Raw genomic sequence first — 23,084 nt, 5'->3', positions numbered from 1 at the left:
TCCCAACCCCTTACCTCATGGCTCATATACCTGTAATAGACTTAGATGCAAGACCAGACCCATACATCCTCTGTTGTTTATTTTCAACAAAGGCCTTGATGATCAAAAGCTTATACTGTGACAGGCTTTTTGTTGTGCCTATCTGCAACTCAGCATCTCCACTATATGGTGAGTAGCAACTTTCCTTTTCATAATATTGTTACATTCCGTCCTGGATTTTCCATTGTTTGAGTCTTGTAAATATGGCATATATTTTAAGAAGGTGGTATGCAGCAGAGAAGTAAAATTCGCGTGGACCAAGAGCCATGCTGGGATTATGGGGAATAAGAAGTCCAACCAATTAGCAAAGAATGGAATACAAAAGGCACATTCAAGCCGGGGATCTAAGCACTGTGCTCAAAGACATGGCGGAGCAAAACAGGACAAGGAGTGGGAAACTGGAGATCTACGCAATAACTCCTGGTGCAGACAAATCAACTCACACTTATTGAAAGTACAATTGTTCGTTGAGAATTGGGATATGAAATGTAACTCCACTGATGAAGGGAATAAGAGCCAATTCACAATGAACATTGTCACACTGAAATGTGGTCACAGCTGCTACCCACAACCCCTCCTTAGAATTCATGTTGTGGTATGGGATCGGTGAGTAGTCAGTACGGCGGTGATAAATGGTTGGGAAAGATAGTCTTTCAGGGAGATGTTGCCATGCATGTGAAATTAATTCATACACAACAAAGATGATTAAGTAATTTACCACTTGAACAAGCTATTTGGACTGTAATTTTACTGATGGAAGATTTCCTATTTATCATGTCTTGCAATGGTAAAGGAATCTCCTTCCTACTACCATTACTCAACACAACAAAAAGATATATTCATCAGTGAAAAAACAAATACAAGGAGTTTAGCAATGAGAGAGCACCCCCCCCCCCCCCCCCCATACACTCAGACACAAAATCAAAAGGATATCCTAGATACAGCATGTTGCTCTATTGCAGCTAATCACCCCAGAGAGTACTTTATCAAGGGCCTCACTAGAGTGGAAGCAAAGGAGTATGCAGTAAACACGATTAATGATGAGACAGGCTCACCTTGAATAAATCAGTTCACATGATGGTGCAGCAATGACAATGGAGGCGGACCAAGCATGACAACATAACTCAACTGACGACTGAGCACTGAGGACTAACAACAGGATGCTGGCAGCTTTATAACATCACAGTTCAAATTTTGCCATTGAACAGGTCCCCCACTGGTATGCCACTTCAGACGGAGGTGACATGAAAGAATGACATCCACTCTTATTTTGCCAAAGCCAAGGTCAAGAATCTCCCTCAGTCGACAAGATGTGGCCATATAGCAGTGAAGGCAGTAGAGCTGCATTGCATTCTGTACCTTTGGCCCCAGCCTGTTGGCACTCACAGCTTCCCTCCAACTAACAGCCAGGACTTTTGAGGCAGTTTTCCCGCCCTTATTTGCAACATTATGGTATATTCAATTAAATGTGCTATTGGTGTCACACTTTATGGAATGAAAGTAGAAATGGGAAACCGTATAGAGAGGTGATTAGCTGGTATGACAATTTACAATTATTTTGCTTAAATGGCCAATTAAAGATTGGTTTTACAAGGATAAGCCATTCTTAATTAATAATTTCCCATGAATGTTTTACCTATATCCCACATATTAACTTCTCCAATCGGCTATACTTTCTTAAAGGACAGCTGTTGCACTCTCACACATCCATTTTGGAAGTGAAGAACTACAATGTCATATCACCATCACACATGCTTTGGCAACCACAGACACAAAAAGGAAACACATCGGTTACTTATGGAGCTGGTTGTAACAAAACAATAGCTTACCTTGTTTGAAATGTTAGACAGAGGGAGTGGAGAGGTTGGGAGAGGGTGATAGCAGAAAAGGAGAGAAGTACAAAAAGACTGGGTGTGATGGAGGAATGAGGGCTGTATAGTGCTGGAATGGGAATAGAGAAGGGGCTGGATGGGAGAGGACAATGACTAACTAAGGTTGAGGCCAGGACGGTTATGAGAATTTAGGATATATTGCAGGAAAAGTTCCCACCTGCGCAGTTCAGTAAGGCTGGTGTTGGTGGGGAGGATCCATATGGCACAGCCTGTGAAGTAGTAATTGAAATGAAGGATGTGGTGAATGAAATTTTAACTATGCAGCAAAGAGTGTGCAGTTATGAAACTTCCTGGGGGATTAAAACTGTGTGTCGGGCCAAGACTCGAACTCGGAACCTTTGCCTTTCGCGGGCAAGTGCTCTACCAACTGAGCTACCCACTTCCAACTTTGGAAGGTAGGAGATGAAGTATTGGCGGCAGTAAAGTGTGAGGGCAGGTAATGAGTCGTGCTTGGGTAGCACAGTTGGTAGAGCACTTGCACGCAACAAGCGAAGGTCCGGAGTTCGAGTCTCGGTCCGGTACACGTTTTTAATCCATCATGAAGTTTCAAGAATATCATGTTTGGCAGTGTGCTGAGCAACAGGGTGGTCCACTTGTTTCTAGGCGACACTTTGTCGGTGGCCATTCAAGTGGACAGACAGCTTGATGGTTGTCATGCCCACATAGAACGGAGCACAGTGGTTGCAGCTTAGCTTGTAAATCACATGACTGGTTTCACAGGTAGCCTTGCCTTTGATGGGATAGGTGATGTCCGTGACCGGACTCGAGGAGGTTGTGGTCGGAGGATATATAGGACAGGTCTTGCATCTAGGTCTATTACAGGGGTATGAGCCACGAGGTAAGGGGTTCGGAGCAGGGATTGTGTAGGGATTGACGAGTATATTGTGTAGGTTCGATGGACGGCAGAATACCTTTGTGGGAGTGGTGGGAAGGATAATGGGAAGGGCATTTCTCATTTCAGGGCTTGATGAGAGATAGTCGAAACCCTGGCAGCGAATGTAATTCAGTTGCTCAAGTTCTGGGTGGAACTGAGTTATGAAATGTTCCTCTGGGGTCTGACAGTGGGACTTTGTGAGGTGGTGGGAGATTGGAAAGATAAGGCACAGCAGATTTGTTTTGTACAAGGTTGAGAGGATAATTATGGTTTGTGAAGGCTTCAGTGAGACCCTCAGAATATTTCAAGAGGGACCGCTCATCACTTCAGATGTCGCTCGTCACTTCAGATATGATGACCACAGGTGGCTAGGCTGTATGGAAGGGACTTCTTGGTATGGAATGGGTGGCAGCTGTCAAGGTGGAGGTATTGTTGGTGGTTAATAGGTTTGATATGGATGGAGATACTGATGTAGCAATCTTTGAGATGGAGATCAACATCTAGGAAGGTGGCTTATTGATTTGAGTAGGACCAGTTGAAGCAAATGGAGGAGAGGTTGTTGAGGGTCTGGAGGAATGTGAACAGGGTGTCCTCACTCTTCTGAGGAACCTACACAATACACTCATCCATCTCTACACAACCCCTTCTCCAAACCCCTTACCTCATAGCTCACACCCCTGTAATAGACCTTGATGCAAGACCTATCCTCTACATCCTCCCACCACCACCTACTCCAGTCCAATCACAATTGTTACCTATACCATCAAAGGCAGGGCTACCTGTGAAACCAGTCACGAGATCTACAAGTTATGCTGCAACCACTGTGCTGCATTCTATGTGGGCATGACACCCAATAAGCTGTCTGTTTGCATAAATGGCCACCGACAAACTGTAGCCAAGAAACAAGTGGAACATCCTGTTGCTCAGCACACTGCCAAACATGACATCCTTCATTTCAATGACTGCTTCACAGGCTGTGCCATATGGGTCCCTCCCACCAACACCAGCTTTTCTGAATTGTGCAGATGGGAAGTTTCCCTGCAATGTGTCCTACATTCCCGTAATCCTCCTGGCCTCCGACTTAGTCAATCATTGTCCTCTCCTATCTAGCCTCTTCTCTTTTTCCATTCCAGCACTACAGAGACCCCATTCCTCAATCACATCCAATCTTTCTACTTCTCTCCTTTCCTGCTATCCCCTCCCCCCCCTTCCCCACCTCTCCACTCCCTCCGTTTAACCTCCCGACTGCACATAGTGTCCCTACCCTCTTTCCAACTTACCCTCACCCAGTCACCACTCCCATCATGCACTAGTGCTGCTGCTCGCAGTGTGGCCTCAGTTACCTGACACTGCATTCATGTGTGTGAGAGTTGTGCTTTTGTGTGTGTGTGTGTGTGTGTGTGTGTGTGTGTGTGTGTGTGTGTGTTTGCCATCTAATTCTGACAAAGGCCTTACTGGCTGAAAGCTATATTTGTGACAGTCTTTTTGTTGTGCCTATATGTGACCTAACATCTCCGCTATGTAGTGAGTAGCAACTTTCCTTTTCACAATGTTTTCCACATGTCTCATTTTCATTTGATTGTCCCATCCTATCAACTGCATAGGGAGTCAGTGACACTTAGAAAATTAATCATCAAGCAGTAATCAATCAAGGCACAGTGGCAAAAAGCCTGAGGTCAACGAATATCCACAATGTTATCAATACTCAGGACAGAGTAGGTGCTTATGATGCCAGCTGCAAGTACAGTTTAGTTCATGCTGGTAAGTTGAGTATGTCTGTTCAAATGTATCTAGTTTAGTAGACCTTTGTCTAAGGCCCATACAGTCTGTGGTGGAAAAAAAGTAAACAGCAACAACACATGTTCTGTTGCTCTTGTCTCCTACAGCACTCAATATAAAAAACAGCAGCACTGGTACTCAACTATACCTGGATGGGTGGTTTTTGAACAATTATATTTCATACTTATCCAATATTAAAATTAATCATTAAAACACACATATGCACACACAAGTATCTAAAATATGTGGGTATACGTGCATGCATTACTATGAGTCTATGCACACACAAAAATCTTCATGTGTCAATGATTATATTCTACACTACATAGCTTTCAATATAGAGATAAAAATGAAAAAATAAAAGAGCTAAAGTTGCAATCGTCTCTGGAAGATAGTTCACATGACACTCATGATGAATGAGTTGCTTAGCAACACATTAAAATCCCCTCCTAAATGTTTTAGAAGTAATTCTTTCAATACACAAAAATTTAAAGTATTTACTACACTCACTCATACCTAACTTGTTGCACAGGATTCAGTTTAAAATTAGGGCAGTCAACATTCAGTATACACATTCTTGTTAAGCCACCCTAACAGACCAGAATAAAATATTTAAGAAATCAGTCAGCACCAATCACAATGATGGACTCAAGCTGCCAACTAATACTAGCCTACAGGCTGGCTGCACTCGTATTGCTACCCAAATCAGGCACAGCTGAAATGATAACTGCTCAAGGGGCATGACACACTGACATTACCCAACAGCCAGCACAGATCACTGGTGCAATTCTACATCTCAATAGTGACTATCGCCTTATTCATCAACAATGCCCAATAATAAACTAAAATTGTCATGAAGTAGCACCTAAGTTCTTCCCCCTACCATTCTCCTGTTCTGATTATTGAGGCAAAATGCTATGGCTATTCTCATACGAAAAAACAGGATAAGGGGGGGAAACAGCGTGCAAAGAGGTTTCCTGGTACTTGATCAGTAGTACACATGACACACAGAAGGCCATGTGCAATACTGGTCAAAACATAGGGGTTTTAGCAAAATGGGTGGCCAAATACCCGGAAAAAGCTTACTGGAATTTTCCAGTTTATTCTAATACCCCCCCCCCCACCACCTCTCTCTCTCTCTCTCTCCCCCCCCCCCCCCTGCCCCACTCCTTCCCTCCCTCCCACCCTGATCAACTTATTTTACCAGAAATTTGGTCACATTTGTGATAACCATACATATTAATCAATCCCCTTTTCCACTATTAGACACAGAAGAAATCCACAGAGAATGTTATACACAAAACACACTTGTGTAAGTCAATTCTGCCCATGCTTGACAGTACAATCATTGAGTTAAGAAAGAAGTATTCTTCAACAAAATCGTAATTAGTTGACAGTAAGAGCACTTCTGTTACTCTGTAAGATGAGCAACTGACTATATAAAAGTACACCATTGTAAGTGAGGGTATCTGATAAGCCACCATTTGCTATTAAATTTGTACAACTGCTAAATCCAGAAAATAAGACTGTTCCTGTACATGCTGCTTATTATTATAGTTGTAATTACACAAAGTTCACTACTTACTTTGTTCTTGCTTTCTAAACCAGTTATCATATCTTCAAGTGCCACTATTCTTTCACAAAGCACTTGTTTATCTGCTTCATTTTTAAGCCTGAGCCTCTCATATGCTTCCTTTTGAGCAGAAAGTTCTTTACGGCATTCGCTAAGGGAGCTACCTACTTTCTCAAGACTTGCTGCAGTTTCACATTTCTGCAATAAATAAAAAAAATCAAGTTGAAACTTTGGATAAATTTCTCAGAAAGCACACACACACACACACACACACACACACACACACACACACACACACACACACATGCTTCTAGTTCTTTTTGACTTGTTAGACTAACATATGTACTCATATGAATAACTCCCCTGTTCCACAGTCTCATCCAGTTTTTGCTGAAGGTTTGCACAAATCTTCTCAGACTGTTGTAGCTTTAACTTCAGGTCCCTGTTATGTGATTCTGCCACTTGGAACGCACAGTTAGTTTCCACATACTCTTGCTGTAAAGTCTGGAAACCCTCCAACTTCTTTTCATGGCTGCAAAAAAAATGTTTTTTTTTAGACATATTTACTTACACATATGACTAAACTTATGTCAGCATGATATTGATGACAATTAGAGACCATGCATTTCCCAAACATATGTATGTAACTGATGGTGCAGCATCTCATTTTAAAAACTGCTTTCAGTTTTATGAGCCTGGTCAACACTGTAGTACAGGAATTAAGACAAAAAAAATCGATATTTTCAGCAATAGGTCATGGAAAAAGTGCATGTGGGGTAGGAGGTCTCTGTAAACATCTTGCAACAAGATTTAAGAAGCATTTGATGCTGTAAGAGATGCTACTGGATTTGTACACACCATATCAACATTAATAACAAACATTATATATAAAAACAAAGATGAGGTGACTTACCGAACAAAAGCGCTGGCAGGTCGATAGACACACAATGTGTCTATCGACCTGCCAGCGCTTTTGTTCGGTAAGTCACCTCATCTTTGTTTTTATATATAATTTTTCCCACGTGGAATGTTTCCTTCCATTATATTGATATCATTAATTTGAATCCAACAATTACGTTTGTTATTGTCACTGTTGCATTTCGAAATCTTTTCTGTCGTCTTATTTTCCTCTTTCTGTTTTTGCCAGTAGTTTCACTTTGTATTCACCTTCTCCTTTTTACCGTAATCTGCTATACTATTTGGTTGGTTGGTTGGTTGGGGGATTAAAGGGACCAGACTACTATGGTCATCGGTCCCTTTTTCCAAAGACAAAGAACACCCACAGAGAATAAAAACGAGGAACAGAAGAGATCACAGACGATACAGAACAGGAGAGACTGAGACAAAGACAAGACAAAACGAACGAAAACCACATAGAGAATGACGGTGGTTGGCCGACCATAGAAATAAAAAAGGAAAAGCCAACCACTTAGAAACACATTAAAAAATCAGTGTAAAATCATAGGCCAAAGGCCAGAATCAACACAAAACAATAAAATAAAACAGAAACACTCAGATTAAATGATAAAATCCCCCTGCCCGAATAAAACGTAAAACTAAGTCAGCCATAGTGGAGTCGTCTGTTAAAAGGGCAGGGAGCGTATCAGGCAGCGCAAATGTCTGCCTGACCACAGCTAAAAGGGGGCAGGCCAACAGAATGTGGGCCACAGTCAAAGCCGCCCCGCAGCGACATACAGGAGGGTCCTCCCTGCGCAGTAAATAACTGTGTGTCAGCCGGGAGTGGCCAATACGGAGCCGGCAAAGAACTACCGAGTCCCTGCGAGTGGCTCGCAGGGATGACCGCCACACAGCCGTCGTCTCCTTGACAGCACGGAGTTTATTGGACATTGTCAGTTATCGCCATTCCTCGTCCCATAGCGCCAAGATTTTGCGGCGGAAGATTGCCCGCAAATCAGTCTCAGGGAGGCCAAGGTCCAGAGATGGCTTGCTGGTGGCCTCTTTCGCCAGGCGGTCAACATGTTCGTTACCCGGGATACCGACATGACCGGGGGTCCACACAAAGACCACAGAGCGGCCGCAACAGGCGAGAGTATGCAGAGACTCGTGGATAGCCATCACCAAACGAGAACGAGGGAAACACTGGTCGACAGCTCGTAAACCGCTCAGGGAATCGCTACAGATAACGAAGGACTCACCTGAGCAGGAGCGGATATACTCTAGGGCACGAAAGATGGCGACCAGTTCAGCAGTGTAAACGCTGCAGCCATCCGGCAAGGAACGTTGTTCGGAACGGTCCCCTAGAGTGAGCGCATACCCGACACGACCAGCAACCATCGAACCGTCAGTGTAGACAATACCAGAGCCCTGATACGTGGCCAGGATAGAATAAAAGCGGCGGCGGAAGGCCTCTGGAGGGACTGAGTCCTTCGGGCCCTGTGCCAGGTCCAGCCGAAGGCAAGGGCGACGAACACACCATGGGGGTGTATGCAAAGTAGCCCGGAAAGTAGGTGGAACAGTGAAAACCTGAAGCCCAGAGAGAAGCTCTTTGACGCGGACCGCTATTGTACAACCAGACCGGGGCCGACGATCTGGCAGATGGACGACCGATCGCGGGAACAGGAGACGATAATTTGGATGCCCGGGCGAGCTTAGAACATGGGCAGCATAAGCGGCCAGCAAACGTTGGCGTCGGAACCGCAGGGGAGGTACACCTGCCTCCACTAGTACGCTGTCCACGGGGCTGGTGCGGAAAGCACCAGTGGCAAGGCGTATCCCACTGTGGAGAATTGGGTCCAGCACCTGTAACGCAGATGGGGATGCTGAGCCATAAGCCAGGCTCCCATAATCCAGACGGGACTGGATTAACGCCTGGTAGAGCCGCAACAGGGTAAAGCGGTCGGCGCCCCAGCAGGTGTGGCTCAAGCATCTCAGAGCGTTTAGATGCCGCCAACACGTCTGTTTAAGCTGCCGGATATGAGGCAGCCAAGTCAACCGGGCATCGAAAACCACCCCCAAAAACCTGTGGGTCTCCACCACAGCAAGGAGTTCATCGGCAAGATAAAGCCGCGGCTCAGGATGGACTGTTCGGCGCCGGCAGAAATGCATAACGCGGGTCTTGGCTGCCGAAAACTGAAACCCATGGGCTACAGCCCAAGACTGCGCCTTACGGATAGCGCCCTGTAGCTGACGTTCAACAGCTGCAATGCTGGGAGAGCTGTAATAAAGGCAGAAGTCGTCAGCATACAGGGAAGCGGAGACAGAGTTTTCCATGGCCGCAGCAAGACCGTTAATGGCTATTAAAAACAGACAGACACTTAAAACGGAACCCTGTGGCACACCGTTCTCCTGGACGTGGGAGGAACTATACGAGGCCGCGACTTGCACGCGGAAGGTACGACACGACAGAAAATTGCGGATAAAAATCGGCAGAGGACCCCGAAGACCCCATCCACGGAGCGTAGAAAGAATGTGATGACGCCACGTCGTATCGTACGCCTTCCGTATGTCGAAAAAGACAGCGACCAGGTGCTGACGGCGGGAAAAGGCAGTACGGATGGCCGACTCCAGGCTCACCAGATTGTCGGCAGCGGAGCGGCCTTTACGGAACCCACCCTGAGATGGAGCCAGAAGGCCCCTAGACTCCAGTACCCAATTCAAGCGCCGGCTCACCATCCGTTCAAGCAACTTGCAAAGAACGTTGGTGAGGCTAATGGGACGGTAGCTGTCCACCTCCAGAGGGTTCTTTCCAGGCTTCAAAACGGGGATGACAATGCCTTCCCGCCATTGCGACGGAAACTCCCCCTCGACCCAAAGACGGTTGTAAAGATCGAGAAGGCGCCGCTGGCAGTCCACTGAAAGGTGTTTCAGCATCTGACAGTGGATGCCATCTGGCCCAGGAGCGGTATCAGGGCAAGCAGCTAGGGCACTGCGAAATTCCCACTCACTGAATGGAGCATTGTAAGATTCCGGGTGGTTGCTGCGAAATGAAAGGCTCCGACGTTCCAGCCGCTCTTTAATGGAGCGGAAGGCCTGGGGGTAATTCGCAGAAGCGGAACTCATAGCAAAATGCTCTGCTAAGCGATTTGCAATGACGTCGGAGTCGGTACAAACGGCTCCATTCAGTGAGAGCGCAGGGACGCTGGCAGGGGTCCGATAGCCGTAGACGCGTCGAATCTTGGCCCAGACCTGCGAGGGAGTGACATGGAGGCCAATGGTGGACACATACCGCTCCCAGCACTCCTTCTTGCCCTGGCGGATAAGGAGGCGGGCCCGCGCACGCAGCCGTTTGAAGGCGATAAGGTGGGCTAAGGAGGGATGTCGCTTGTGACGCTGGAGCGCCCGCCGGCGATCTTTAATCGCTTCAGCGATCTCAGGCGACCACCAAGGCACAGCCTTCCGCCGAGGGGACCCACAGGAATGGGGAATGGCAGATTCGGCGGCAGTAACGATGCCGGTGGTGACCGATTGAACCACCGCATCAATGTCATCGGTAGAGAGAGGCTCAAAAGCGGCAGTGGAGGAGAACAAGTCCCAGTCAGCCTTATTCAGAGCCCATCTGCTAGGGCGCCCAGAACAGTGGCGCTGTGGTAGTGACAAAAAGATCGGAAAGTGGTCACTACCACACAGGTCGTCATGCACACTCCATTGGACAGACGGTAAGAGGCTATGGCTACAGATGGAAAGGTCAATGGCGGAGTAGGTGCCATGCGCCACACTGAAGTGTGTGAAGGCACCATCATTTAACAGCGAGAGATCGAGCTGCGACAATAAATGCTCAACGATGGCGCCTCGACCTGTTGCCACTGACCCACCCCACAGAGGGTTATGGGCGTTGAAGTCGCCCAATAGCAAGAAAGGTGGCGGCAATTGGGCGACCAGTGCAGCCAGGACAAGCTGCGAGACATCACCATCCGGTGGGATGTAAAGACTGCAGACGGTAACAGCCTGTGGCGTCCACACGCGTACAGCGACAGCCTCTAAAGGCGTCTGGAGAGGGACAGACTCGCTGTGCAGAGTGTGAAGGACATATATGCAGACGCCACCAGACACCCTTTCATAAGCTGCTCGGTTCTTATAATAACCCCGATAGCCACGGAGGGCGGGGGTACGCATTGCTGGAAACCAAGTTTCCTGGAGAGCAATGCAGAAGAAAGGGTGAAGGCTGATAAGTTGGCGGAGCTCAGCGATATGGTGGAAGAAACCGCTGCAGTTCCACTGGAGGATGGTATTGTCCATGGCTGAGAAAGGCGTGACGGGACGGGGAAGGCAGATTACGCCGCTGGGTCACCTGCTGCCTCCGATTGAGCACCCGTGCTAGTGTTATCCATGGCGTCTGAGGGACCGGCGAGTTCTAGGTCCTCAGCGGACGCCAGGATCTCCACCTCGTCCTCAGACGCAGAGCTGTAAGGTGGCGGTGGGGTGGCTGCCACCGCGAGTTCCTTGGGCTTAGAGCTCTTCTTCTTTGATTTCTCACGCTGCTCCTTGGGTTTAACTGGCTGGGAGGGCTTCACCGATTCAGTCTCCGGGACTGAGGAGGATCGTGAAGCCCGTCGACCAGCTGATTGCGGGCACTTACGCCACTGGCGGTCGTCAGCCTTCCCACTGGTGGAAACCTGGGAAGGGAGGGACCCGAGGGACCCCTTGCGAGCGTGAGAAGCCGAAGAAGTTGGACACTTCTCCAGCTTAGAAGCTGGGACGGACGTCCCTGATGGGGGGGATGGTGTTGCCCCTGAGGTAGGTGGCGCAGGAGCAACCTGGTGGGTAGAGCCCCCCACTGGCAAGGGGGCAGGAGGAGTCTTACTGGTTATCGAGCTGGCTGGAAGTCGTGAAGCTGATGGGGCGAGCACAGGTGTTGTAGCGGCGGCGTAGGATGACGTCATTCGCACGGGATGTAATCGGTCGTATTTCCGCTTGGCCTCAGTATAAGTCAGTCAGTCCAGGGTCTTATATTCCATGATTTTGCGTTCTTTCTGGAAGATTCTGCAGTCTGGCGAGCAAGGTGAATGGTGCTCCCCGCAGTTGACACAGATGGGAGGCGGGGCACATGGAGTATCGGGATGAGACGGGTGTCCGCAATCTCGACATGTGAGGCTGGAAGTGCAGCGGGAAGACATATGGCCAAACTTCCAGCACTTGAAGCACCGCATCGGGGGAGGAATATAGGGCCTGACGTCACATCGGTAGACCATCACCTTGACCTTTTCCGGTAACGTATCACCCTCGAAGGCCAAGATGAAGGCACCGGTAGCTATCTGATTTTCCTTCGGACCCCGATGAACGCGCCGGACGAAATGTACACCTCTGCGCTCTAAGTTGGCGCGCAGCTCGTCATCAGACTGCAAAAGAAGGTCCTTATGGTAAATAACTCCCTGGACCATATTTAAACTCTTATGCGGTGTGATCGTAACAGCAACATCCCCCAACTTGTCACAAGCAAGTAACCGTCGTGACTGGGCAGAGGATGCCGTTTGGATCAGGACCGATCCAGAGCGCATTTTTGACAAGCCCTCCACCTCCCCAAACTTGTCCTCTAAATGCTCGACGAAGAACTGAGGCTTTGTGGAGAGAAAAGACTCCCCATCAGCTCTCGTACAAACTAAGAATCGGGGCGAATAAGTGCTACTGCCATCCTGAGATTTACGTTCCTCCCACGGCGTGGCCAGAGAGGGGAACGTTTTCGGATTGTACTTTTCAGCATTAAATTGAGCCCGAGAACGCTTAGAGACTGCTGGCGGCTGGCCGCCAGCGAGAGATGATGTACCACGCTTCATTGCGGGTCATCCGCCCTGATGCCACCTACTCCGACCAAGGGCCCTCCCCACGGGCGCCACCCAGCCGCAGCAATAGCCACCTGGCAGGACGGCCATTGCCGGGAGTCCTGATGCCCCAAGGAGATGGGCATCTACTCCTTGGCATACGTGGGGAGTTAACGGCGCAGGCATCAGTAGAGCGATCCCTGTGTTGTCAGGGGGCTACAACCAAGAGGGTACATGGCGGCCCCACCACAACGGACTGGCTACCGTGCTGGATCTTAGGTGCAAAAATGGCCAAGGTCGTCGTCGCAGTTAAAAGAAACACTGCAGAGTGCAGCGTGGTAATCGCCCAAGAGATCGAAAACGAGCGGGACACCATTGCAACGACGAGAAATCCGGCTAAAGGTCTAATTGCACGACGGAAACAGTGCACCATGTAAGGCGCCCTTCCCCAATTGGCTCGCTCTTCGGATAAATTTTGAAAGATGGAGGTCAAACCCGAGAGGGGACCATCACATAAGGCCGAAACGTTGGAGACTCCTTTTAGTCGCCTCTTACGACAGGCAGGACTACCGCGGGCCTATTCTTACCCCCGAACCCGCAGGGGGGTGCTATACTATTTTATCCCGCCTAATGTTTGTGTGTCTATCGACCTGCCAGCGCTTTTGTTTGGTAAGTCACCTCATCTTTGTTTTTATATATAATTTTTCCCACGTGGAATGTTTCCTTCCATTATATTGATATCATTAATTTGAATCCAACAATTACGTTTGTTATTGTCACTGTTGCATTTCGAAATCTTTTCTGTCGTCTTATTTTCCTCTTTCTGTTTTTGCCAGTAGTTTCACTTTGTATTCACCTTCTCCTTTTTACCGTAATCTGCTATACTATTTTATCCCGCCTATGTTTGTGTGTCTATCGACCTGCCAGCGCTTTTGTTCGGTAAGTCACCTCATCTTTGTTTTTATATATAATTTTTCCCACGTGGAATGTTTCCTTCCATTATATTAATAACAAACATGAAACACTTCATTCTAAATGAAAGTACATTAAGGGAATTCTGTTTAAAAATGAGAGAAAAATGGTCTTCTATGAAGCTCATGGTAGGAATTCAATCAAGTCACTACTGGGTTGCATCCCGGAATGGCACATACATTGCAAGAACGGTTCTCCATGATATGCAGCCTGTTACTGTGTGTGCAGAGACCATAGTATACATTAGAAGAATTTGTAGTGAACCACTTCTTTTCTTGTGTGTATGACAATTTGTGGTGGGTGGGACAGATAATAAGCTGCATGGTATAACTGTCACCTTCATGACACCTCATGGTCCTGCTAATGCTTTCAAATGGCTGTTATCAAAAGATCAGTGTGCAGTTCCCATTTCCTAAGTACTGCTTTTGTTGGATGATACTTGTCCGTGTTCAAATTCAGCTTGGCTATTCAAGATCAATGAGAATCAGATGGCAAAAAACTCTTTTCAACAGTGCAGTGTTGACTGTTACATTGTAGACAATTTTAATTCATGTAGAATCATGAAGAAGTAAAAATATGACATAAGACAATTATTTGTGAATAATATCATAAAAAGAAAAATGGATATAAATATTCTATATATCATTTCTTAATAAAATGCTTTCAAACACTCACCTATAATGTTGTAAAGTAGTTATTTTGATTCACAAATACCAGTTTTGCATGACATTTACTTAAAATCAGTGATCAATCTAAATATTTAAGTGTCCATGACTTTTTGACCTTAAGAGTAGAGCTAAGTCTACCTAAAATATTTCTCACATTTTGTACAAACAAGTATTGCCCACTCTGAACGTACATTCTCTAAGTATAATGACCAACTAATGTACTATGAAATTTTTAAAACATTTAGGATGAGGGTTTTGGAGGAAATAATTCTTTCTAAATAACCAAAAAATTTCAGATTCTTTCATTTTTATGTACTATATTTTGACAGTTTAAGAATTTCATGCATTATTGTCATAGCTGACAGTTAGCAGTCCTTTCACTTTATCATTTCTGAAGGCTGTTAACATCCTGTGACTACTCATATTTTCAAAAAATAATTTTGAAATTTGAAAAGTTACAAATTTTCATAGTTTATATAAAAAAAGGCTCAGAAGTGTGTATGTATTAATCATGTCTCACTCTATTGGAAGCATTTGTCATTTTTCCTGTTTGTTAATGACATTTTCACAAATTCTCTCATTTAAAGAAGTCTGTTTTAACAAATCATCAGAAAATCAAAATATTGTAGTTTTCAAGAGGTATCACATGGAACTTCAACAGATATTTTTTTCAGCAAACTTTGAAATAGTGATGTGACACATTCACTGTTGACTTGTATGATTTGAGATGAAATCAACCCTACTGTCACTTCGTGATGTTTCCATGACAACCAAACAAAGAAATTAATGGGCAACTGAAATTTCTCTACAATGATGACGGAGGAAGGCTACAAAAGCTGGAGCTCGAATACGAATCTGATGCAATAAGAACTCCAAGACACATTTATTCACGGTATGAAGAAACTCTTCCAATAACTTTTGAAAACAACATGTGAATAATTTAAACAATATTAAATCATATTTTCATAAATTAGTCTATATTAGATTGGTACATAAGTTCATACCATTTTCAATTTGCATGTTATTATTTCGACTGCTGTGGGTTTATTTATCAATCGTCATTTTTTATTCATAGTTCACTGCTGCTATTTGAATTTACATATTGTCATTTGGAGATAGTGAGTGGAGCTGTAGACACTAGAAAATAGAGTGCTTAGTGGAGAAATCAAAACATCTGTGGCATATTCTTCCGTCTCAGTTCAACAGAGGGGTGACAGCAGCAGAGGCAGCCAGAAACATCTGTGCCCCATAGGTGGATAATGCCCTTGGACGATCATGGCAAAAAATATGGTTTTCTTGTTTCAAGTGGGATCATTTTGATATTAGTGACTCTCAAAGTTCTGGAAGACCTTTGGGGTTTGTAGATCATCATCATTTAAATGCATTAATCACAATGAACCATTTATTGTACTCGAAAAGTGGAAAATGTGATGAACTATGATCATTCCACCATTGTGCCACATTTGAATGCAATGGGCAAGGTTCAAAAATCAGGTGTATGGGTAACGTACTCTCTAAGCCAAAATCACAAAAATCAGCAGGTGGCCATGAGGGCAATCTCTGCTCGCATATCACCAATTGGCTTGTGAACAACTGCGACCATTCCTATTCTGTATCATTATTGGTGACAAGAAATGGTGTCTTTTTCCTAACATCAAGTAAAGAAAGCATTGGTTGAGCCCAAGCAAAGCAGCAACTCCCTGCACAAAAATCTATGCTGTTCCACAATATATAATGTCATGCATTTAATGCAACAGCGACACTATGGTGTACTATGAACTGCTCCCCTGAGGTTAACCATCACTGCTGACATTTACTGTCAACAACTGAGACATCTGGCAAAAGCAATCCAAGAACAATGACCAGGAACACTGTGGAAAGTGATGCTACTCCACAGCAGGGTCTGCCTCCATTCTGCTAAACTGACAAAAAACACTACACAGGAGTTGAGTTGGGAAGTCATTTTTCACCCAACTTATTCACCTTATCTTGCACACTCGGATTTTCACTTTTCTGTTCTCCTATGGAACTAGCTTCAAGATATTTCGTTTCCAGATGAAAATGCACTCTGAAAATGGCTCAAAGAGTTCTTCGCCTCAAAGACACGCGATTTCTACAGAGGCGGAATTGAAAAGTTATCCTAGCAATGGCTGACTGTTGTAAATAGTGAAAGAGAAAAATTATTTACAACTAATGTCTCTGTTATGTGCGTCTGTTGTTATTCTTAAACTTAAGGAAAAACGCTACAAACTTATGCACCAATCGCATATTACAAGCTGAGTTTACATTGCAACCGAGAGTGTTTGCCACAACATTCAATCATGATCACTACAATGCTATTGCGTACAATATTGTTTAATCACGAAGGGTGGCAATGAGTGGACGCAAAACACATTTGGTTTCATTTCTTAATGCAAGAAATGAACTGTTACATTAAACTAGGTTATATGTCACAATCAGACCTGATGAAAATATCTGTTTTCAACATTATATAGCTATTACTTATGATTGATGTTCTCAGATTTGTGACCTTTTTTACCTGCAAAGAGGAAAAAAACATTATTTTCTGCAACATTTTGTTAAAGATCACCAATTTTGTGATACATCACTAACAATCAGAGACTCCATATTATTTTGTTTAAATCCACCATTTTGTGTTGTTTGATGCTTTATAGTTTCAACAAAATTTTCTTGTCCCCAGTAATGGGTGAGCATCATGGAGATACTGAAGACACTGAACTGGCAAATACTTTGAGACAGAAACCGAAATTTAAACCATCCTGTGAGAGCCTACTTACAAAGTTTCTAGAAACCATTTTAAGTGCTGAACTTAGAATATACTACAACCACTTACTACCACTCCCATATGATTGCAAAGACAAAATTAGACTAATTTAACACACTGCAACACATTTTGAGTAAATTTGACTCATTTTCAGGTGTTTTACAGCAAGTGCATGAAAACTAAAAGTTACTAAAATAATCTAAAGCAGAGGTGCTGAGTTGCAGATAGGCACAACAAAAAGACTTTCACACTTAAAGCTTTCGGCCAATGGCTTTCGTCACAACAAGAACAAGAACAACAACAACAACAACAACAACAACACCACACACACACACACACACACACACACAGACACACACACACACACACACACACACACACACACACACACACACACACACGCTGCAGTGTGGTTTCAGTTGCCTGAGACTGCAGACGTTTGTGTGTGTGTGTGTGTGTGTGTGTGTGTGTGTGTGTATCGTAGACGAAGGCCATTAGTGAAAGCTTTAAGTGTGAAAGTTTTTTTGTTGTGACTATCTGTGACTCAGCATCTCTGCTATATGGTGAGTAGCAACTTTCCTTCTCATAATATTGTTTCATTCCATCCTGGATTTTCCATTGTTTGAAATAATCTAAAACTGGATATGTGACAATATACCAACTACAGTTCCAGTGATCTTTTCACAATCTGCTTCTTGTGAGAAAATGGAAGAGAGGAGGGGAGAGTTGGGATGGCAACATTCCGTATTTCCAGAATGAATTTTCACTCTGCAGGAGAGTGTGTGCTGAAACTTACTGTGGCATTATAGTCCTTGAGCAGCATACCATGTGTCAACGTTCTCAGCTAAATTGTAATCCTCTCCACGTTGTATTGTGGAGATTAGAAATGTGTCGTAGTTGACGATACTAGATAAATTGGATAGTGATGTTAAGCTCCGTGGCCTCCTTGGTGCTATTCAAGTGGAATATGCTGTATATCACTAGTGTGTTTCAGTCTCTAACTCTACTTTATTCCGCACTGATCTGTAATAGCACACAACATATCATTGCAATATAGAAGCACTGATCAGCCATGATTCTCATGATACCAACTCCACTCAGGCCTCATTGAGGACAACAGTAGGTAATAAATATATTGACAAAATATTTTAATTGAATAGATAAAAAGTCTACTCACCAAGCAGCGGCAGCGCACACACATAACAGAGGGTTGTAATTAGGCAAGCTTTCGGAGCCAGTGGCTACTTCTTCAGGCAGAAGGGTTGAAGGGGAAGGAAGAGGGGTGAAGGAAAAGGAATGGAGAGGTCTAGAAAAAGGGGCATATTTCGAGAAAGTCACCCAGAACCACAGATCAGGAGAGACTTACCACACGGGATAAGAAGGAAAGACTGATTGTTGGGGCTGCATTGAGCGAGATTTGGAAGCCTGAGTGCTTAAAGGTGGACAACAGGGTAATATGCAAGACTGAGGTTACTACTTAAACATAACGCATTAGTTAATAAGACTGAAAAACTAAGTGCATTGTATACAACAGAGGTGGGAGTGGTGGTGAAAAATGGACGGGTAAGACAATGAAAGATGTAGAAAACTAAAATGAGTAAAGAAAAGAGTAGTTACTGTGAAGAAATGCTGAAACAGAAAAAATTAACATAAATTAAGGCCAGGTGGGTGGCGAGAACAAAGGACATGTTGTAGCGCTAGTTCCCACCTGTGAAGTTCTGAGAAACTGGTATCTGGGGGAAGAATGCATATGGCGAGTGTGGTGAAACAGCCACCAAGGTCACGACTGTCATGTTGTAAAGCATGCTCTGCAACAAGATATTGCATGTTGCCCGTACACACCCTCTGCCTATGCCCATTCATCCTAATTGATATTTTGGTGATAGTCATGCTGATGTAAAAGGCCAATCAGTGTTTACATAACAGCTGGTATATAATATATTGAGACACAAAGGAATCAGGCATCGGCTGCAAGCAGGCACAGAATGAAATGAATGGGGAAAGTTGAAAATTAGTGCCGAACTGGGACTCAAACCCCTCCTCCTCTCTGGCCATTAAGCCGTCCGGACACAATGGTCATTACAACTGCATGGACTGCCCTCGCATGCCTCCCGTCACACCCAAATTCTCAATTTAGCTACACACTACTAATGTGTTGCCCCTTGCCCATTATCCTCATTACTCATGATATTTCGCTGATTCCCATAATAGTTTGAGCCTAGTGTGCATCTGCACTGAAGACATCATTGGCAGTCTCACCTTTTTTTCTTTTTTAAAAAAAGTCTATTTTTTTAGACATGTCCAAAAGAACAGACACCATTTTGATCCAGCAGCCATTATGAATTAAGACATTGATTGAAATCAATTGGGAAAGTTGAAAATTTGTGCTGGACTGGGCTTTGAATCTGGACATCCTGCTCTCTAGGCAGATCCTCTGACCACTAAACTGTCTGGATACAATATTTATTACAACTGCATGGAATGCCCCAGCAAGCCTCCAAATTACTCACAGCATTTTGACAATTCCCATAAGAGTTTGACCCTTGTGTGCACCTGCATTGAAGTGATCATTGGCCCTCTCATCTTGATTATGCGTACTGGATATGTGTGTCCGTTCTTTTGGACATGTCCAAAACAACAGACACTATTTTGATCCAGCAGCCATTATGAATTAAGACACAAAGGAATTACACCATTGGCTGCAAGCGGGCATTGATTGAAACCAATGAGGAAAGTTGAAAATTTGTGGTGGACCGGGATTTGAGCCCATACCTCCTCCTGACTAGGCAGATGCTCTGAACACTAAGCCACCTGAACACAGTGTTCATCACAACTGCACAGACTACCCTAGTATGCCTCCTGTCAGACACAAATTCTCAACTCATGCACACACTACTAATAAATAGTCCATTTAAAGTTACTTGATAGTTGTCATGTAGACATGTTGGCACATCAGCTACTGCTCTGTTAAATGGGACATGCAAACATGGTAGGTCACTTCACAAGTGCTAAAATGCAGTTCGTGCAATGAGGAGCAATGTTGGAAGCTGCTACCATCAAGTATGGTAGGAACGTGAGATGCTCTGTCCACAGGTGATTTTAAATGACCAATGACTGAACTGTGGCATATAATGTGTTTTGTAGCCCCGAATCTTTCACTCATATCTTAACTTAACCACAACCTTTTGATGTGCAATGTATCCAAGAAAACAGAGGTCAGCAACCTGTGGCAGAGCTATTATTCACACTTGCTTTGTTCATGACAATTAAAGCTGACCTGTATGAGCAAACTCAAGGTGGAAAAAAATTCAATGTCAGTGCTAAAAGCAAACTGTAACTTCTCGCTTTTGTTACGTGAGCTCACGCAACAGCGACTGATGAGCAGTGCTGGTTGGGATGGAACAAAAGATTAAAAATTAAAAAACAAATTACACTGAAACCAGTTAAACGAAAATCTTAATAATCAGAGATATTTTGGTACAGATATAAAAAAGAAAAAAAAATGTAGCATGACCTGGCAATATCTGAACTCTCATAATTTTGCATTGCAGACTGTGACCTTACCTTTGGGTTACTCAAGACTTTCAGATTATATTGTTATATTTATCTATCTATAAAACCAGTTGCAATGTTCATTTCCTGCTTTCAAAATGTTCAGTTTTATACCATAATTGATTATGTGAAGCCAAATCATGTCCCGTGCGAAAGAATCCAGTAGTGTTTGGCTAGTGGTGTGTACAAATTGTGCGTATTTCGTTACCGTCATTAAGTGTGTGTTGTTCTGGGAGTGTTTATCATGTGAGACGAAATGCGAAATAAAAGGGTTGGACTCTGGATTTGGGATCAAAATACAAGAGGAAAAAAGGTCAGAAAAGGAACTGAAAGTTAACTAACCATTTGTTGTAGAAGTTTGGTAATGTTGAACAGTTCAGGCATGATGTTGAGTGCTCCAATTGGAGGAAGACACCTCCAACACCTGAATGTCAACAATCAAGCAACTGTAATCAGACTGTAGTGCCCTTCGCTCATTGCCCTCGTTATTCACAGCAATTGGCCGATTCCATAAGAGTTGGAGCCTGGCATGCACTTGTGTTCAATAGATAATTAATTATATACATATGTGGTGTGTCTTCTTTCAGACATGTCCGAATGAAGAGTCACCATTTTGATCCAGCAACTATTATGAATTAAGATACAAAGGAATTACAGACATTGGCTGCAAGTGGGCACTGACTGAAATCAATGGGGAAAGTTGAAAATTTCTGCTGGACTGGGATTCGAACCGAGGTGTCCTGCTTATTAGACAGATGCTCTGATCACTAAGCTTCCAGACATAGTGGTCATCTCAACTTAATAGTCAGAGCATATGGCTAGTAAGCAGGAGACCCAATCAATGCCCACTTGCAACCAATGCCTATAATTCCTTTGTGTCTTAATTCATAATGATCAAAATGGCATCCATTCTTGCGAATGTGTCCAAAAGAATACACGTGTGAACGCGCGCGCACGCACACACACACACACACACACACACACACACACACACACACACACACACACACACACACATTGGTCTTAACATTCCCCAATTTATGAGACTAATTTTTAGTTTGACTTAACTCAAATTTTGTTTAACAGTGGCCATGGTTGCTACTACTGTATCCAGCTACTGGTGCATGAGTGTGAGAGTGCGCCTGTAGTGTCGCCACACGTGTGTACGTAAATCAACCAACAACTGTACCAGCATGGGCCGGCTGCTAGAAGCTGCCTGTGGAAAGCGTGCACACAGCACGGTCTCAGCCACACCATCTACCAGCAACTTGCCCAGCATATACACAGAGGAGTACTGACTAATTCTCACTATGTTCTTTTAGTTTGTACTACTCACATCAGTTATTTTGTGTATTGCTTATACTGCACCCTCTGTATGATTCTTTTGTCTTGTTACATACGGATCTGCGATAGACTTATTTCCATTATTGTTCAGAAGTTTATGAATAAAGCCATATTTGTGTTACTTGGATTGTGTAAGGGGTCCGTAGGCCCTTACTATAACTTTGCACTCGGCACAGGTCGATAGGGCGAACAATCGATTGTGACGTGTGGTGAGATCAAGTGTCAAGTTGCGCCAGTGCGGTTGGCGGGTAAATGTGTGTGTGTGAAGGCCATTGTTGAAATACAGGGCTTTAACGGAGAAGGGTGTCGCCATCGCCATGCTTAGACCCCTATGTAATAGATTAATACCGGGAAAGTGAAGAAGTATCATTACGAAAGTGATCAGGACGTTACTAGTGCCGATATTTGGTTTCGCGTCTACCGCACCGGCCTAACCTTGGATTGCAGTGCTGGATGCAGTGATGGATTAGCGTGTGACGATAATGGAAAATGAAGAAAGCCTGTGCTGAGATTAGCCGTAATTAGATATGTATGACGAAGGCAGTGGCTGTCTCCTTTTTTTGTGTTTTGAGAAGAATATAAGTTCGTAATTAGTAAAACTGTGTTGGTGTTCCTCATTACCAGACATTCAGTATTATAGTATTGAGCAGAACAAACTGGAAAGTAACAACTTCCGTAGCAGTCAATTCCGATTACCAGCCCCATAGGTTCACTGTCATGTTAATAATAAATATTGGACTGCTATTCAATCAGATCAGGTCGGGATAAAATCGGAGGTGTTACAATTGGTTTTGTGTATTACTGGGTTACTGCATGATTGGTGACAAGGATGGGATACAATCATGTAATAACCAAGTAATACACAAAACTGATCCAAGTGACACAAATAT

The 23,084-nt window shown here is 44.2% G+C and overlaps 1 protein-coding gene across 1 annotated transcript in view; it reads right to left on the bottom strand.

Moving 5' to 3' along the window:
* The window catches only part of LOC124595527, a 291,163-nt gene that overhangs the window by 186,778 nt on the left and 81,301 nt on the right, over positions 1-23,084 (bottom strand). Inside the window, exons 7-8 of the mRNA XM_047134296.1 lie at positions 6,521-6,689; positions 6,170-6,355 (exon numbers count right to left, since the gene is read on the bottom strand). Coding sequence (XP_046990252.1) covers positions 6,170-6,355; positions 6,521-6,689 — 355 coding nt within the window. The remainder of the gene's footprint in view (positions 1-6,169; positions 6,356-6,520; positions 6,690-23,084) is intronic.

The sequence above is a fragment of the Schistocerca americana genome, chromosome 2 (genome assembly GCF_021461395.2).
Source record: "Schistocerca americana isolate TAMUIC-IGC-003095 chromosome 2, iqSchAmer2.1, whole genome shotgun sequence".
Taxonomy (NCBI): Eukaryota; Metazoa; Arthropoda; class Insecta; order Orthoptera; family Acrididae; genus Schistocerca; species Schistocerca americana.
Note: the sequence above shows the minus strand (reverse complement) of the source record. Positions and strands in the feature narration are given on the sequence as shown.